This window comes from Paralichthys olivaceus, chromosome 3 (assembly GCF_024713975.1).
Source record: "Paralichthys olivaceus isolate ysfri-2021 chromosome 3, ASM2471397v2, whole genome shotgun sequence".
NCBI classification, from domain to species: Eukaryota; Metazoa; Chordata; class Actinopteri; order Pleuronectiformes; family Paralichthyidae; genus Paralichthys; species Paralichthys olivaceus.
Genome location: NC_091095.1, coordinates 17,121,252 through 17,136,643, shown reverse-complemented (window position 1 = coordinate 17,136,643; position 15,392 = coordinate 17,121,252). Strand labels below are relative to the sequence as shown.

Sequence of the window (15,392 nt, the reverse complement as noted above, 5' to 3'; positions counted from 1 at the left end):
AGCAGGATAATAAAGAACTACAGTACATTGTTTTCTGAATGGTGAGAAATTTTACATTTTTGTGTGAAATTCTGCAACAACATTTGAACATCACAAGTTTGTTCTGGATGTAGTTTAGATTTACTATAACAACTTGTTTTTAGAATCTTCACTATGCTTTCGTCCCAGAAACACTGAGATGTTGAATTATGTACATTTAAATTAAATGGGGGTTGGAGTAAAGGAGGTGTTCTTGAACCTTTGACCAGGAGTGTATGTGGCAGTCGCCTCTGCAGCGGAGCAGCATCAGCTGACCTGTTAACTGGTGAAGCCCTCCATCTTCAGAGTGACAGATAATCTATATCATCCTTCACACAGCAACACACAAGCTCCATATGAGGAGGAGATGGGAACATTTTCACCACCGCAGTGAAGGATGAATTGTAGGCTACCCAAACTGCCTCACACCATAAGCAACTGCTGCAAATACAGGAAATATCACATGTGAAAAATAAAAGCTTAAAGATGTGTAGCAGCGACCTGGTTATTCTTTAAAGGGCCATGACTTCATCATCATCATCATCGCTCGGCGTGGACGAGGCGTCAGTGATGGTTTCCGGGGTGACGAGCTGTAAGAGGCAAGGACATCCACATCCTTCAACTGTCAAGGTCCCGCACAGTGGAAGCATCTCCCCATGCAACGGCTCACCCTGTCTGTGCACGGTGGTACAGCACCTCACTCAACATCATCAGCGCCAGAAAACAAAACCAGTTTGAATTTTTATTGTAAAATTGGAAAAAAAGAAGAGAAAGAGAGAAAAGCCCCAATAAGCATTTTCATTTTGATACATATCTTTATCTTACCATAACCAGGAAATAAAACAAAAAAATAAAGTGGCCAAATAAATAATCAAATAAATAAATAAATAAAATAAATAAATAAATAGACATCAAGTTACATACTTGACTTGATAATCAAAATACAAAATTATTAAATCATTAATGATTAATATGAAGTAATCTAAGCAGCAAGTATTAAGAAATTTCAACAGGGGGAAGTTTGGTTTCTCAGGCTAATACAGAACACATAGGTTGGTTTTTTTTCCAAAGTTTTTTCGTCTTTTATAAAAAGATACTGCTTTCCCTGTCAGTTAATCCATGCTGTACTGACACTGCCACAAAAACAGGTGGCGCTCTCCTTAAGAAAGAAAAGAAAAGAAAAGAATAAAACAATACAACCTGTAAACAGCATTTCTCCACCAGGTTTAAAAGAATAATACTGAGATTCTTCTTTCTGGTGCCGTGTGAATCGGCAAAGTTGACTTCACAGGCTCCTCGCTGCTGTTTATATGTTTTCGTACGCTTTGTGCTGAGAAACCAGAACGTTAAGATCTTTATAAAGCGAAAACCCTCCCCGCCCCCACCCACCCACCCCCCACCCCCACTTCAAAAAACCTAACCCTATATTTACCCAAAGAAAGGTCCTGTGCTGATTTTCCATAATATACAGATTTCATATTTATAATAAGCTACTATCCTTAGCATTCAAACCATAGTTAAAGAGTCATATTGTTAATACAAGAAGTACCACCATCGTAATCTTTAACCCTCCCTGCCCCCCACTGAGCATGCTCTGAGACTGAAAGGGCACCACGGCAGGATGACGACCATTTAAAAAAAAAAATGATGGAAGTAAAAGTGAAAACAATGTAATGATGAATTGTTTCTATTTTTGAATGAGGATTTTCAGTCATTTCCTGAATTCCTGACATTTCATTACTTTTTTCCTGAACATAGCAGATACAGTATGTTTACTGTAAATAGGCTCATGTGCTACATACACAACTGCAAACTCACACAGGTTAGAAACGGTCTCCGTCCACAAAACCTACACATTTGTGCTCAATCAAATTGCTTTTTTTTTTTCTTTTTTTTTTTTGGCAGAATTAAATTAACTCACCATCTTTTCAAACTCATTAAATTTCAGCCACAGCTGGCATCTTTAATTTGCATTACCCAAGCTGTTGTGAAGGCCAAATTTAATTTGATGTTAATAATTTAAAAAACTCTCCAGCAGAAATCCCATAAGAAAAGATTTTTGAGTGGGTTTATAAGGCTCTGCATGGCCTGGGGATGGGAGGGCATATATCACAGCTTCCTAAAGCTGCTGGACCCTGACAGCAGAGAGGAAACCGACGGTAACTCATGACGAGGGCGAGAGAAATAAAAAAAGCTGTCTCCTGGCAAATATATATGAAATCTCCCCTTTTGTATATCATTACAGTCTGGACTGACCCTCCCCCCTGCACTGTGATATGCTTCATCACAAAATCAAATAGTTGACTCTAATCATAAACATTTCCTGCAAAAGCAACACATTAATAAGTTATCTTAAAATTTCCAAGGAATCTGGCACATGTTTAAAGTCTAAAGGAGATGCAGTGGTTATGCTTTGCATAATTTGGCAATTTGTGATGAGAGAAGGCATTTCAAAAACTTTCTTCTCACAACTTCTAAGTATCGCCCGCAACAGAACAATATAAAGTGAGTGAGGGTAAAAGGTCAGCTAGTAAATGAGCTCAACCTCTCTAATAACACTGATCCAGTGAACCAGTAATAAAAAGAATGGCAGAGCCACAGTAAGATTAAAATAAGGGATAAAGGTGTCAGGACCATGGAAGTGGTTCTGTGGATAACATAACAGAGGAGAAGTCGCCGTGTTTTCTGACTCTGCTTGTGTGGACGGGGCCACAGAGACAAGTCACTTTGATCTGATGTATGTGAAGTTTAGAGCGGTGATCAGAGCACTGAGGTTGAACAGAGTCCTGAGTGACACGCTGCTTCAAACTGAGCACATGAACGTGATGGGATGATGGGAAAAATATTTCAAACCTGGGTGAATGTTAACTGAAGACTTAAAATGGAAACCAAAAGAAAAAGGCCCAACAGGAAGAGCATCTTGTGAAAACCAGATTTCATCTCGGGATGTCCCTCGTCTCTTTGTAACGGCGTCGCCCCAGATGATGCGAGTTGAATTAATTAATCATGTGTGATATGGCGTGATGTGTCGTGACCACGCTGTACAGCAGCCATGTGTGATCGGTGCTAATGGTGAGCTGTCGTGTTGAAGCAGCAGCAGCTGTAGCAGCTACACTTAAAGGCCTGCCGCTGTCTAATTGATGGATCATTTTGTTCTTAATTTGACCTCCTAAGGCTGGTAATGCCAGGCTGTTCCTCGCCATGTACAAGCTCTTACTGTGCTATTATAGCCTTTGGAGAAAAAAAGTACAGCTGCTCCTCACTGAAGAACTTGTACAATCTATTCTAAACAAATATATACAGTTTCTGTCAGAGCCTTGTAAACCTCTGAACCTTTTTGTTTCTGTGAGATAATGACGTAGATTTAGGACCTGTCATCGTGTCCCGCAGGACCTGGTGCCTCTGTCAGGTCTGGGGTCCCCCACTGAGACTATGCATGATAGTAAGAGAGAGAGAGAGAGAGAGCGATAGAGAGAGAGAGACTCCCATCCAACCACAGAGAGAAGAATGAACTCTGTCACTCAGTCAATTCATTCAAAATGCCAATGTGTAATTGATTGTGCATCTCTTGCCCTGCGGTGCTGCTCCTCATCTGATCAATATTATCATTATCCTAATTATGCTGTGGGTGAGCTCTCAGGCCCTGTGAACTGATGGTCCCTATTAAGAGAGATATGCTGGCACTTGGAGGGGAGGGGGTGTGTGTGTGTGAGGAGACAGCGAGAGAGAGAGAGAGAGAGAGAGGGGAGGAGAGAGAGGAGGGGAGGCTGCGCTCGCCTGCTGAGAGCAGCTGGAGGTGCTTGGCAGCGGGAGAGGGCACGACCTGGCAGGGACCACTGTGACACGCCGATGGAAATTTTTTACAACTGCTGTCAGCCTCATTTGTATATTTTATTAAGCAGTTACAGATGCTGTGCTGCTTTACTGCAGCGCATCCAGCTCAGCCGGGTGGCACTTTTACCACAGCGCTTTATGGTCAGATTATCTGTAATATCAAGGTTTTAATGACGACACCGAACGACCCTTGTTTCTATTATGGGATTGCGATGTGCTGACGGGAACAGAGGGGGCAGCGTTACATGTTAACTTTGAGGGGGGGGGGTGTTTATTGTGTCGCTTTTGGCACTGCAGGACTGTTTCCTCCCCCTTCCTCTGACACAATAACGCCGACAGATCACACCCCCGAGATGAAACGCTGCGATGCCGATGGAGCGATGAGTGGAACGTACCTGAACATGCCCGAAACAATTTCTAACCCACATATTCTACGCCACTAAAATAGTATAGCTTTATTTTTTATATTTTTTTCTGTTTTGCTTTAATATTCTCAAACCCAGTAGCTATAAATGCAAAAGGAAAAGAAACAAAAAACCCATTTCCTCTTTTTTTTTCAACCTGAAGCTAGTATTTCTTCTTAAGTTAACTTTTTAATATTATTAGTAGTAGTTTGTAGTATTAGTATCATTAATACTATATATTACTGTTCAGAACAATAAAAATGTTTGGTCCTTTGGTCCCTTAGGGGTGAAAGATCTGCAGTTCTACTGTTGCTAATGGAAACCTCAGTGACCTCCAAGAGTCATAGTTCTGCGCTTGCTGAGAGAAGGTGAGAGAATAAGAGAAAGAGGGAAAGAGAAAGAAAGTCTGTCAGTGGACGTATAGAACAGCTTCTTTTTTCCACTGTTTTTCTTGATCTTCAAGTTTTAACCCTCATTTGTCCAGTACAGTAAAAGCCACAAGCGCCTCTTTCCTTAGATATATGTGTATATAATATGTATATAGAAATCTATTTGTTGTTGTTGCTGCTTTTTTGTTTGTTAGTTTGTTGCTTAATTAACAATTCAAGTCTCAACAAGAAAAAAAGTTCTGTTGTTCAGTCTCATTACATCTTTTTTCAGTGTTTTTTTTTCTTTTCGTCGTTCTTGCACTGTGCCATCTGTTACTGTAAAGTCCCCCGGCGAAGCGCCTCCTCCTCCTCCTCCTCTTTTCACATCTTCTTTTTCTGCCATAACCTATATCTTCATAAGTAAATGCTGATATGTCTTCAAAAATTCTGTATGTGTTGATTTTTTTAAAACATATTTTGCTGTCAAAGGAAAAAAAAGTTGAACTCCTCCGAGACATCTTCACGTGTCCTCTAAAACCTGCAAAAGAGAAAGAAAAGGCAATTTCAGATCTCACTGCTCATTAAACTGTCGATGCACAGATCCATGTCTTTAAACTTTGGATAGTTCAATATGGCTCTATTAGAACAGCGTAATGGTCTGGAGAGAGCTAACCCACACTGGCACAACAATCAATCTTTGTCAATCACCACCATGACAGATTTCCCCATAATTAATATGCCTGCTGTGCTGCATATGAAATGAACTCTTACAGCTTCTATAGTGTCTGCAGACTCTACAGCTCCGGACAACCTTTAGGGGTTTTTACTTTATATTTACCTAACATACAGTATAATTAATAGTTGCAGTATCTAAGACTAGCATAGCACTAGGAAGAGTGCGTATATGACGGATGAAGATAGTCATATGAACATAAATATGGATATTTTGGTGTCTTTTAATCGATTCAAACCTTATATATAGTTTGCATGATCCCATTTCCTTTTATTTTATATCTACTATCACAACCACATATATCTAAAGTTCTTATATATTTACTACAATGAGGGGAAAAAAGTGTTTGGATTGTCAGGGCCACACGATCATAAATATGTCAGACATCCATATCCAGACATTATTTCCTGTGAAAAATAATTTCTCAATTCGATAGGAAAGTGATGAAAAAACATTTCTGGCTGTGCATCCACACCAAAATTTAACAGCCTCTCCTCCGTGGCCCATGCTCCAACTTTGATGCAAATCAATTGAGTTACATTCTGTGTCACCCTGCCGACAAACAAACCTCCACGGCAGAGGAAAAAGCTGTAGCTCCTCAAGCCATCACAAGAAGAGGAAATTATAAAGTCTGGCCTTCGATACGCCAGACAAAGACACTCTTAAAACCAGCTGAGGATCCAAATCCTCAACCAGTGATGCTGTATTGACACTCACCTGTGCTGCTGCAATGAATACTGAAGGTAGGCTGTGTCAGTAAGGGCGGCTGGCATCCTTCGGTCTCTTTAGCTGAACTTTCAACCTCTTCATCCCGATCTGAAAGCCATTCATCGCTTGAATAGCTGCCTGTGCACTAGCAGGGTTGTCGAAGCTCACGAAACCTGGGAAGAAACACAAAATAATTCACTTTATTGAGAATTAGGTAATTATGAGTTTTCAATTGATGAATATGATAAATAACAACTTTTGTAACTATTTAAAAGATTATATTTTCTGCAATATGTTTTTTGATCACCATCGCCTACGTGTCTGTCTCCTGAGGGAATCTAGATGCCGCTGTTGAAACAGGCTGCAGGTAGAGAATTCTCAAAGCCAGTGACATGCTTTAAATTTGTTTTAAAAACAAATCTTTCCAGTTTGTTCGTTAAAAGAGTTCAGTTTTCTCCACCGTGTAACCTAAAGTGTTAGAAATGGTGCTTGCTGCACACCCTCTTATTAAGTTCTAGCTTAAATAACAGACCATGGTGGGACTCTAAGTGCAACAAGTGTGAGGAGGTTACTGTCTAAAAGCATCCCTGTCTGAATGTTGTCTCCTGGTTGACAGTTTTTGTCTGGAAGAGATGTAATATCAAACTGCTCTGTTTTCCCACTGAGAGGGAGAGGAAAACAGAGGCAGAATGTTAAAGGTAAGAAAGATGAGAACACAGATTTAAAGAAGGAATATAACACGATGAATTCTAGTTAAATATGTTGCTTTTGTAATGAATAGACAGAAGGAAATATGAATTTATTGATGATAGCAGTGAGAACATCTTTATTTGTTAAATCTGACTACTTCTCTTATGCAGCTGCTTTCTGTAAAAATGTTTGATAGCACAGTGCAATCAGTGCAGTGACCACGTCATCCCTCTAAATATCTGCTCTTCATTTTATTCATATCCTCATCAGGATATCTTTTTTAAACCCTAAGGAAGCTCAATATACATAAATGAATGAAAGTAGTTCAAGCAAAACAAGAGCAAACACAGTTCATCATGAGGAGACAAGTCTGTTGCAGACACGAAAACCCCTCAGAGCATTTCCCCAAAATACTCCCCTTCCCAAACCTATGCTGAACATCCAGTTTCCATCATGTGTAAAAATAAAGCCCCGAGAATCCAGTGACCAGAAACTGCAGTGGAGTGTGTCTCCGCTTGATGCGCTCCCCTGTGTCTGTGGTGTCATTAGGAAAAGTCGATGACCCACGAAAAGCAGAAAAACATGAGTCTCTCCACGTCCACCGCCACCTGGGGGAGATGTCTGGCTGGCCTGCTTGGCTCGGAGTCGGCCCATTAGGGTGAAGCCTGGGCGGCTTGGAAAGGGGCTGAACGGAAGTCTGAAGAAAGTACAGAGGCAGGGAAAAGGAGGTGACCTCCTAACCCACCAGCGGGTTAACACATTCGCGCTGGGGAGCAGAGATGAGATGGAGGGGTGATGCAAGCTTACAGCTCTAAGCCCTCAGCTCAGTCCTGTCACACATTACAAGTGTGCTTCCTCTCTTTCTCTGTGATTCCCAGTCTTTTACACACCATCAATCCAAGTTTATCCCCTCTTCCTCTTTTCTAGATTAATTACACCAGTGTACTACCTCATTCCCCAGGCCTAACATTATGTTGTAAATGCAAAGTGTATAAGTCAATACTGCAAATAGCTTTTCTTTCATGAATTTATATGTTATTAAGTCCCCCCAGGGAGTCAGGATCAGCAATCAATTTTGCCCAGGGTTCTATGGCTCCCTGAAGTGAAGACAAATGCTGATCCATAATTGTCCTTTGCCTTCCTTCCCCCCTGACATCCCTGCCTGCCTGCTCAAACTTTCTCTAAGCCCTGCAGCTTCCTGGTGTGCGGAGGCTGACAGAGCTAAATGGGACAGGGAGGTGTGGCGGTGTGTAAATCAGCCTCCGCAGTGAGGGTATTGACAGATATTGGGGTTACAGAACGGTAATGTTGATGCTGATACAGCACCTCAAGGTTTCCAGGTCACACAGCTGCCAAACAGAAACAAGGACACGGACTGTGATCGACTGCATCATGGCGAGTTTGGCTACAATGTACTCAGCACATTTTTTTTCACTGTGCTGATACCAAAACACAACTGTCATCAAGATGCAAATTCAGGTCAGTCAGTCAGGGCTCTGACACACACATGCACCCACGTGCGCGTGCACACAGACACACACACAATAAAAGTTTTTGCAGTCTCAGTCTGATCTCTTGTAGTTCAATTATATGTAAAATATACACAGGCACATTGCAGATTTCCCCTGTGTGTCTCTCTAGAGACCTGTGCACCTGGACCTGCCATCATTTTATCTTTATGTGAAATGCAAAAATACCCTGAGAAAAAATCTTTCAAAGCATTTTCCAAGAAAAGTTCTGAAAAAATGTACAGAAGTTGTAAAAGACAGAGAGTAGAAGAATAACACACCGAAACACTTGCTCTGGTTGGTTGCCCTATCCATGAAGACCTTAGAGGAGATGACGGTGCCGAAGGGCAAAAACATCTGCATGAGTTCATTGTCTCCAAACTCCTGTGGCAGGTGGTAGATGAACAGGTTGCAACCCTCCGGACCTGGGAACAGACAGAGAGACAGAGAGAGACAAAGGGAGAAAGAGAGAGACAGAGAGAGAGGGATAGAGATGTGAATATGGTGTTTTCATCTGTGCATGCTCGCTCACATTGATTAAATTAAGATAGTGGAAACAGATTTCCAGGATGTCTGTTACATTATCAGTGATAAAACATTACTGTTGTTGAACACACAAGAATAAATTGAAAAGTTCTTAACTTACTGTTACTGTATGGATATTCAGAATTAATTTAAAATTTCTATTGACAAATGTGGATATGAATATCAATACATACATTAACAATACATTTATTTGTCCCATTGCTCCCCTGACACAACGGTGCCTTCTTCCATGTGCACGATGAGCAAGGCTTCATTGTTTCATATATGGCCTTCAATCATACTTCCACATCACCTTTCTGACATTTACTTTTTCTAAATTTATTTTGGAAATGCACATACACATATATTAATACATATATACAATACATCGTAATTATCTTTGCCAAGGACGTTATGTTTTTGTCCTCATTTTTTGGTTTCTTTGATATTTAGCAGGATTATGCTACGGAACTCAGTGGAAGGATGAAGTGTGGGTCAGGAAAGAAATCATAACATTTCGTGCAAATGCAGATCAGGGGGCAGATCCACATTTAGTTTTTTTGTGAGTATTTTTTTACCAATGTCACTGACGTTAAGGGGACTGATATTTCTGAGTGTGTACAATTTGATGCAGATCCAAATAAAAATCTCCATCTAGTGAATTTGAATGTGGACCTTGGCGAAGGTATGAACTCTACTGAGTGACATTCTCATTATGAAATATAATTTTCATTAATTTATCTATCTGGGTTAAATTGCTATTTTCTGTCAGCTAATAATTTGACAGTAAAAGCTTTTATTAATGCTTATGAAAAGAAGCACAGGCAATTGTAGATAATATATAACCTAATTTCAAGATACATACTGTATATACATTATGTTGTAATAACCTTATTCTTTGGTCATCATGCTTTATGGCCTAAAATGAGATGTGAAGTGCGTTCAGTAATACTGTTCTCTCAGCCGCTCCACTTTATTTATCTATTAGAGAGAATGAGATGTGTACGGCGTTAAAGTAATACTGCTCTCTCAGCCACACATCCTTTATGTATGTATTTCACAGAATGAGGTGAGTGTTCAATGTAGAGGCAATATTGGTCCGTCATACTCATCTGCTTTATATATCCATTACACAGGATGAGATGTATGAAGTGCAAAAGTAATAATGTTCTCTCACCCTCACCTTCTCTCTGCTGCTGCTGCTGGATGACCTGGGGTGGTTGGGGCAGTGTCTGGCCAATGGGAGTCAGTGTGGTGGCCGGGTAGATCGCTGCGTGGAGGTGGCGAGAGGGAGAGAGAAGAAGAGGAGGGAGGAAGAATAAAGGAGAAGGAGGGGGGTGTTAAAACGGCGATCCAACAGGGGAAGGTGTCAAGGATGCTTGAGGTCGATCACACAAGCATAACATGTAATCAAAGTCTCTGGGATGTTATGGTCTAAGGGCAGTGTCCAACATTATCTACTCTCTGTCTCACACAGTAAACATGCCCGAGCTGCTTTTCATTTAGCATTAACAGCACACTGTAAAAAAACACAGGAATACCACATAGTACAGAGAGTGTTCCTGGCTCTCACCTGTGTATTGCTGTACTCCGGTGAAGGCTTGCTGCAGGGTGTCCGCAGCGGTGGGGCTCTGGGTGGAGTAGGGCGGCAGGCCATTGGTGTACATGGTCTCCACGGCAGGATGTCCGTTGGGCTGATGGGGGATGCCGGTGAATCCGTTGACGATGGGCGTGACGATGCTGGGCACGGCGGAGGTGGTGATGTTGGCTGGTGGAGAACTGAGGCCTGCAGGGGAAAAAAAAAAAAAAGGTCTGCTGTTACCAGATCAGGAGGGTTCCATCTGCGTGGATCTACATGACACTGTTATAATGTGTTCAGACGTAGACAAAGTGTCCACATCGAAATGCTTTCCCACTGCATACAAAAACTAAAGACTTGCACACACACACACACACACACACACACACACACTCGCAGAAGCAGATAAAATACAAAGCACGCACAAGGCTCATGACCTGAAGCTACCATGCATCTCCTCTCTAATGCAAGGACACGGGTGTGACGTGAGTCTGTCGCATATCTGCCATTTGCTGTGACACATCCTGCAGGATAGCTGGGAAGTCAACCTGTGAAAAATGAGCCTGTCTGTAGTGTTTGTGCGATACCCTGCTGGCTCCCACTGCTCAAGATGATGAAACCACTATGCAACTTCTGAGAGGAAGGGGAAAAAAATAGAAGATGTGGACTAGATAGCAGGGGATTACAGATGGAGATTTGCTTGAATGAGCAGGTAGCAAAAACACAAAGATGCCTCTTACTTTTATACATCATAAAAAGACAAAATAACAACAGTTGGCAGTTTGACAAATGGGCGGGTCATAACATATATGGTACACGCCTGAAAGGCAGCAGCAGGAAGGTTCATGAGTGGAATCGAAATTGGATGCTCCCTGTCCTCTCTTGTTCAATGCATTTTAAAAGGACCCTCCTTTCGAAAGTGTTTCCAATTATGCCGGGAACGTCAAAGTACCCATTTTGAGCAGAGTCTCACTGTGTGATGGTCTCTCTGAAACGGCTGCTCCGTGGCAAAGCATCCAAGCTTGTTGAAGTACGGCTCCCCTGAGGACCACCTCTCAATCTGGAAACCCTCGCCCTGATTGGACAGAAAGCCCAGGTTGTCACGGAAACCCTCCGGCATGCCATATCCCCACAATCTGGTGCCTCGGTAAAGAACCCCCTGTGAGAGGTGGTCCAGAGAGGGTAAACAATCCCACCCAGTATATACCCATAATGTGTGCTGAAATGTATGCTAATATAACAGTAAATATGCTGCACATCACCACTCCCACCACTGAGTAATACCTCCTACATATCCATAAGGGATTGCTCTTCTCTCCTCACCTCTCTCTTCCCCTCGTCCTCTCCCTGCCTCAGCGTTTAAGTTATGAGGAAGCTGACAGTCAGGCCGACTGCTGCGGTGACCAGGGGAATAGCCCAGGTCCAATGAGAGCTGTTGTGTCTTTTGCACTGGTTTCCTTTTTTTTGAATCCTCCCCCGATTGCTTGTTTCCTGCGGAGCTGTGATGAATTAGACTGCAGCTTCAGCCCATTCTCCTACCGGGACCCAGGAGACTGCCGCTCCTATTCTGAGGACTAGAGACAGCTAGTCTGCTCGGGCCACACGCACACTACTGTACCGCCAGATAATGCACCCTCTCCATCATCAGGCAAATTCATTTTCCGAGGCTTAGCAGTGCTGCGGGAGTGTGCGTCTACGTATGTGTAGCCGTTCTAGCTGCGGTAGTAGTAGGTGGTTGTGCAAACCCGTACATGAAATTACATAAGTTCTGGGGTCGGCAGTTGGACATAGCATCTGTGGAAGAGGAGATCTCGTGATGCGAGTAACAGACTGAAACCACTGATTCATGTTGGGTTATCACGCTGGAAATGTCACAGCAGGGGATAAGCATAAAAATAATATGTGTCATAAAAAAAAACATTGCTCTGAAACATTTCACACCAAATGACTTACTGTAACTAAAGTGAATGGTGAAAATGATTACAGCAGCTGCCTTTTACATGTGCAGGGTCAAAGAACCGGGTCATCATACAAGGAAGAGACAATAAGCGACACCATGCCCAATAAAACAATGATTACATGAGAAAGAAGTTTATGTAGCCTAGTCATCATCTTTGTCCTCGCTGCCACAATGGCCCAATATCCGACACGAGCAGACCCCTGAAAATTCTCCTCAGTTGAGATGGGGAAGTATTTCCTACTATCCTGAACTAGAAAATAACAAGACATTTTCATTTTATACCTCAGTGGACATATAGTTCTTGCATTGTGGGAAATTGTATTCATAGCCTGTTTACAATGCACACACTACAGTGCAGATATACATGAGGCTGTCAGCCTGCACTGTGTGTATTGGGCCTGTAATAATGACATGTTGTTCCTCACTCTGCCGAGGCTGAATATGAAGCTACGGGACAGCAGATTACATATTCTATACAGCGAGCACTTAACTATCACTTCTCAGCTCTTATTACTATAAAAAAAAGAAGTCAGCAATGCTAAATAATATGTATATGTGTGTGTCACATGTGTTTATGTTATGCAAGGAAAATTACATTGATATTCTCGCAGGACGCTTCTTAGAGGGGGGAAAACTGTTGATTTGCTTCTTGCGATGATTGCCTACGCCAAAGAAGTCTTCACACGCGACAGAAGTATTTATTATGCTAATTATATTTCAAATCAAGGAGGAATGCTATACCCATACTGGTGAGTGCAGTCATTACGAGCACGAGGACTGTCTTTCGCTGGAGCAAGTAATAAGCAGTCCAAACAGATGCTTTCATCTAACTGATTTAAAATGTCATGCATTTAGACTCAGAGAAAATGTCTGTCTGGTTCTGAAATGATGAATAATAAATCTGAATATGGGAAGGGAAGCTTTTTCAAAAGCCAGTTGAATATATCAAAAAAAAAGGTGCCACTTTGAAATCTGTCCCTTAGATTACTGATAAATATTCGTTTGAGCAAATAAAATGTGACACAAAAAAATGAATGCGACTCTGAAATAATGTGCTTTGCTTCACTTTGTGCCACTCGCATTTCTAAACATTCAAATGCTCATCAAAGTGCAATTTTACAAGTGATCAATGCAGATTTGATTCTGTTTTAGATAGAGGATCTTGTGGGAGCTATAAGGTCCTTCTACTTAAAGGCTCTGAAACCTGAAGCTGGTGTCCTTCATGGATTTAAGTTATCTTAACTGTAATTTGATAAACTTCTATGCATAATTACAGTAGAATGGGTCCCTTAATTAATCTTAAATGTAACATCTATTCATCAGTGACAGATCTATATGTCCAACAGGCACATTGCTTTTTTACTGCTCTTTAGGTTTGGGCAAAGCAACACATCCTTGAATATATTTTGTAAATTACCTTGTTCAAGCACATTGTGTCCTACTTAAAAAAAGCTTAGAATATAAAGAGTCTCAACAGATTGTCTTATTTATTGTAAGTATTGTTAGCAACTGACCCCACCCCTAGATCCACCCCTGCTACTTATCGTCTCCAATGATGACTTTGTTAATGTTTGTGATAATGAAGTTTTTTGCTAATGATGCAACTCTGCCCAGCCAAGTTACATCTCTGGATTTAGTGTTGAGTTAACCAGGACAAATGAAGAAATATCTTGGACAGCAAAGATAAATAGTATTATTACCAATAACATCTAAAGTCAGTGATACTCTCTACGATCTGAACTTACAGAGCAGTAAACAGCAAACTGCTCAGGTCCTAAACATGCAACCGCACTGACTTGAGCCACAAATTCTAAAGCACATGTCTGCAGTATCTTTGCGTGCCCATCAAGTGCTCACCTGCTTCACAATATTCAGAAGCAAACCCTAAAAACTGTTGGAGTGGATCAGGACAATGTGTGTTTTCCCTGCTGTTAAGGTTTTCTCTTTATGCGAACCCATAGTAGACCTCCAAGCTATGTTCCCTCCACCATATGTCAGGCTCTGCTACTCGCCTAGCGCTTGGTCTCCTTCCAATCTCAAGATTTCATTGGACAAAAGTTTCCTGTAAACTCCTGTTACAGTCAGGAAAAGCCTCTCCCAGAAATATGTTATGGAGAGAAAACACAATGAAATTCTTAATCTATTTAAAGAAAAAAACACAGAGTCACTTCATGCAATACTAACTTATAAAACATGTGATTTTCTGGGTTTAGTTGACAATAAAAAATGACAATGTGAACATTCCACCATATAAATACAGTGACTTTACACATAGTCCTGTGCTGTCTGCTCCACTCCTGAGGCCAATGTACATAAAATGCACTGACCACACCAGTGTGACTTACACATCCCTGCACAGAGCAGATGGACGAGCCCGCGCTGCTCGTGCAGACCTCAGTTTTGCTCACACGGACCAGATTTGTTCCGATCCAGGGCTGCAGCTGTGCTCTCTGACAGTAACTCGCACACAGCAGGGACAGGATACCTTTCACTGTCACAGAGCTGCTCCTTTCCTCTCCTGGGATTTGTTGAGATTCTGATGCAACAGGGCTCATTGAAACTGAAAGAGGGGAATTTGATATCTGAGAGACGGGTCTCAAAGTTGATATCTTTGCCCTTGGAGATAAAACTATTGTAAAATTCATTTTAGGAGGAGTCGAGTCTTAAAGAAACGGCAGTTAGAGATGAGCTGTAAGCTGGAGGTCACACCATCATTTAAAATATACAGGTGTTTCATCTGGCTCTCAAGACAGAGCTGTAACTTGGATGTGACACTGTGTTCGAAATCAGCCTTCAACATTTGTTTGTTGTAGAATTAGACATTAAATACAAAGTGTGTGTAACATGTATGAGGCATCATACATGGAGGACAGGTGCACATACTGAGAGAGATCACCATGTCGAACAGCTCATTAGCTTTAATGGCGTTTGTCACCACGGACGTGTTCCACATCAATGGTGTAACCACATTTGGCTCCAGTGAGGATGTTAAAACCCATCCAGTGTGTCTGTGAGTGGGTTGTCTCTGGATGTGGAGCGTCTGCAGTGTATTTTGTGTAATATGT

General features: G+C 41.6%; 1 protein-coding gene across 12 annotated transcripts in view; it reads right to left on the bottom strand.

Annotated features, from left to right (window-relative positions):
* Positions 1 to 747: 747 nt before the first annotated feature.
* celf5a (cugbp, Elav-like family member 5a) overlaps positions 748 to 15,392 on the bottom strand; it is a 186,177-nt gene continuing 171,532 nt past the window's right edge. For 8 of the 12 annotated variants that reach the window (XM_069522260.1, XM_069522256.1, XM_069522262.1 and 5 more), the window contains exons 8-12: positions 10,362 to 10,574; positions 9,966 to 10,058; positions 8,545 to 8,688; positions 6,075 to 6,238; positions 748 to 5,162 (exon numbers count right to left, since the gene is read on the bottom strand). In XM_069522260.1, coding sequence (XP_069378361.1) covers positions 6,111 to 6,238; positions 8,545 to 8,688; positions 9,966 to 10,058; positions 10,362 to 10,574 — 578 coding nt within the window. In that variant the 3' untranslated portion in view covers positions 748 to 5,162; positions 6,075 to 6,110. The remainder of the gene's footprint in view (positions 5,163 to 6,074; positions 6,239 to 8,544; positions 8,689 to 9,965; positions 10,059 to 10,361; positions 10,575 to 15,392) is intronic. The other 4 variants (XM_069522265.1, XM_069522257.1, XM_069522264.1 and 1 more) reach the window with 1 other exon arrangement.